Raw genomic sequence first — 1,892 nt, 5'->3', positions numbered from 1 at the left:
CAGAAAACTTCTTCCCCATTCTATCATCCACCAAGATCCTCTAGAATCCTCCCATAATGTCTGTCTTCCCAAAGGAGCTCTTATTTTTTCCTATGTCTCCTCCCACCTCTCAGCCAATGAAACTTTTCTCCTTTAACACGAGAGTGAAAGATGGAGAAGACACAATATTAATTTCTGATTGTTGAATAGAATGAACTTTATTAAACAGAAACTGTGCTCTCAAGGCCAAACCCAAATCCCCATATGCAGAAGGAGGACACTGGGGACACAGAAGGGTACTGCTGAACTGGAAAGAGGACTCAGTGGTACTTGTGGGCCAGAGCAGTGGCAACACCAGCCACCAGCTTCTGCCAAGCAGCCTGTACACCGGGGGTGAATTCTTTGCCAAAATGAGAAGCCAGAATGATCACCAATACGTTGCCCAGGAGCTGTTAGGTGAAAGATAAAATGACAAATTGGCATGTTGAGTAGAAGTTCTCAAAAAGAATTGCAGAAAAAGTGGCTCAATACCTATACTCCCTGCCAAGTCCACACCTTAAACTGCCCCAAGGTGTGTGCCTGCAAAAAGCTCAGATAAGCTAGTCCCTAAATTCAGTGTAATGAGTGAGCTCTCCATTCGACTCCCTGCCTCCCAAGCCACCATTTTTATTTGCGTCTCTCCCTCCCTCTCTTATCTACCAACTGGTTAATTCTTGTAATAATGGGATTTTAGGGCTGCATGGGTGCCCAGAGTGAGTTTATTTAAAGTCTCCAATCAGTGCAGGAACACGCCTCCATTTGGTAACAATACTGACAGGTAATTTAATATATTTTAGAGAACTTGTTGTGTGAGAGGCTGTCTAAAAATTTTTCCCCCAAATCTCTCCCTAAACTTTAGTCATCAGGACCCACATAAAATAAGACTTTTCACCTTCCTTGAGACAGAACTTTATCTACCAAACACCAAATTCCGTTCCTCCTTGAACAAGTCTGCTATTCTCTGAAGTCATTCTCTAGGATGAACACATCTGGTTCTGACAAAAGTACTTGAAAACTTTTAAGCAAACTCTGGCTGCTAATAGCCCTTTACTGTCACTAATCCTGAATCAAGGTGGCCCTGGTTATGCACATTGGAGATGTGTCCTTCTAAAACCAAGTTCAAACCATAATTTCTGAAATTTTTGTTAGTCTTTCCAATCAAAGACTCAACTTCCATTATCATCTCAAAGTGAAAAGTAATAAAAGAGTACATGAACATTTCCTGACTCACCCTGAAGTTCTCGGGATCCACGTGCAGCTTGTCACAGTGCAGCTCACTCAGCTTAGCAAAGACGCCCTTGAGATTGTCCATGTTCTTAATAGCATCTCCAAAGGAAGTCAGCACCTTCTTGCCGTGGGCCTTGACCTTGGGGTTACCCATGATGGCAGAGGCAGAGGACAGGTTGCCGAAGTTGTCAAAGAACCTCTGGGTCCAGGGGTAAACGACCAGGAGCCTATGGGATGGAACCATTGTAGGTGGAAAATCAGAGACTTTCAAAAATCTTGAGGAATTTCCTGGTCACTTGGCCAGGTTCATATTCACCACCCTTTCCCATACCTTGAAACCCAGTGCCTACCTGCCCAGGGCCTCGCCTCCAGCCTCTTCCACATTCACTTTGCCCCACAGGCTAGTAACAGCAGTCTTCTCCTCAGCACTAAAATGCACCATGATGTCAGGTCTGGGAGCTTACAGGTGATCAGAGAGAGAAGTAGGTTTGTGTTATTCCTGGCAGCTGTCACCTTTTATTCTTTACTGCTGACCTTCTGGCCCCTTGTTCCTCCTAGTTCTTTGAAGTCATTGGTCAAGGCTAAGCTGTGTCCCTCAGGGGTGGAGTCAGGTCAGGAAAGGGTCAACAATGAAGAAGGTACACGGA

At 44.8% G+C, this 1,892-nt stretch overlaps 1 protein-coding gene across 1 annotated transcript; it reads right to left on the bottom strand.

The window, feature by feature from the left end:
* Window positions 1-299: 299 nt before the first annotated feature.
* On the bottom strand, window positions 300-1,687 carry HBE1 (hemoglobin subunit epsilon 1). The gene is made up of 3 exons (XM_021685681.1): window positions 1,596-1,687; window positions 1,250-1,472; window positions 300-428 (listed from the first exon to the last, which is right to left on the bottom strand). The coding sequence occupies exons 1-3, from the start codon at window positions 1,685-1,687 to the stop codon at window positions 300-302; spliced, it is 444 nt and encodes a 147-aa protein (XP_021541356.1).
* Between the last annotated feature and the right edge of the window lie 205 nt (window positions 1,688-1,892).

The sequence above is a fragment of the Neomonachus schauinslandi genome, chromosome 11 (genome assembly GCF_002201575.2).
Source record: "Neomonachus schauinslandi chromosome 11, ASM220157v2, whole genome shotgun sequence".
Taxonomy (NCBI): Eukaryota; Metazoa; Chordata; class Mammalia; order Carnivora; family Phocidae; genus Neomonachus; species Neomonachus schauinslandi.
This window is presented reverse-complemented; position numbering and strand designations above follow the sequence as displayed.

What these genes read in the sequence shown, in the direction of transcription:
- HBE1 (XM_021685681.1), bottom strand. Translation starts at nt 1,687, where the DNA reads ATGGTGCATTTTAGTGCTGAGGAGAAGACTGCTGTTACTAGCCTGTGG. An exon ending in GGAGGCGAGGCCCTGGGCAG is followed by an intron (nt 1,473 to 1,595) that starts GTAGGCACTGGG and finishes TCCATCCCATAG; the next exon opens with GCTCCTGGTCGTTTACCCCT. An exon ending in TGGATCCCGAGAACTTCAGG is followed by an intron (nt 429 to 1,249) that starts GTGAGTCAGGAA and finishes TTCACCTAACAG; the next exon opens with CTCCTGGGCAACGTATTGGT.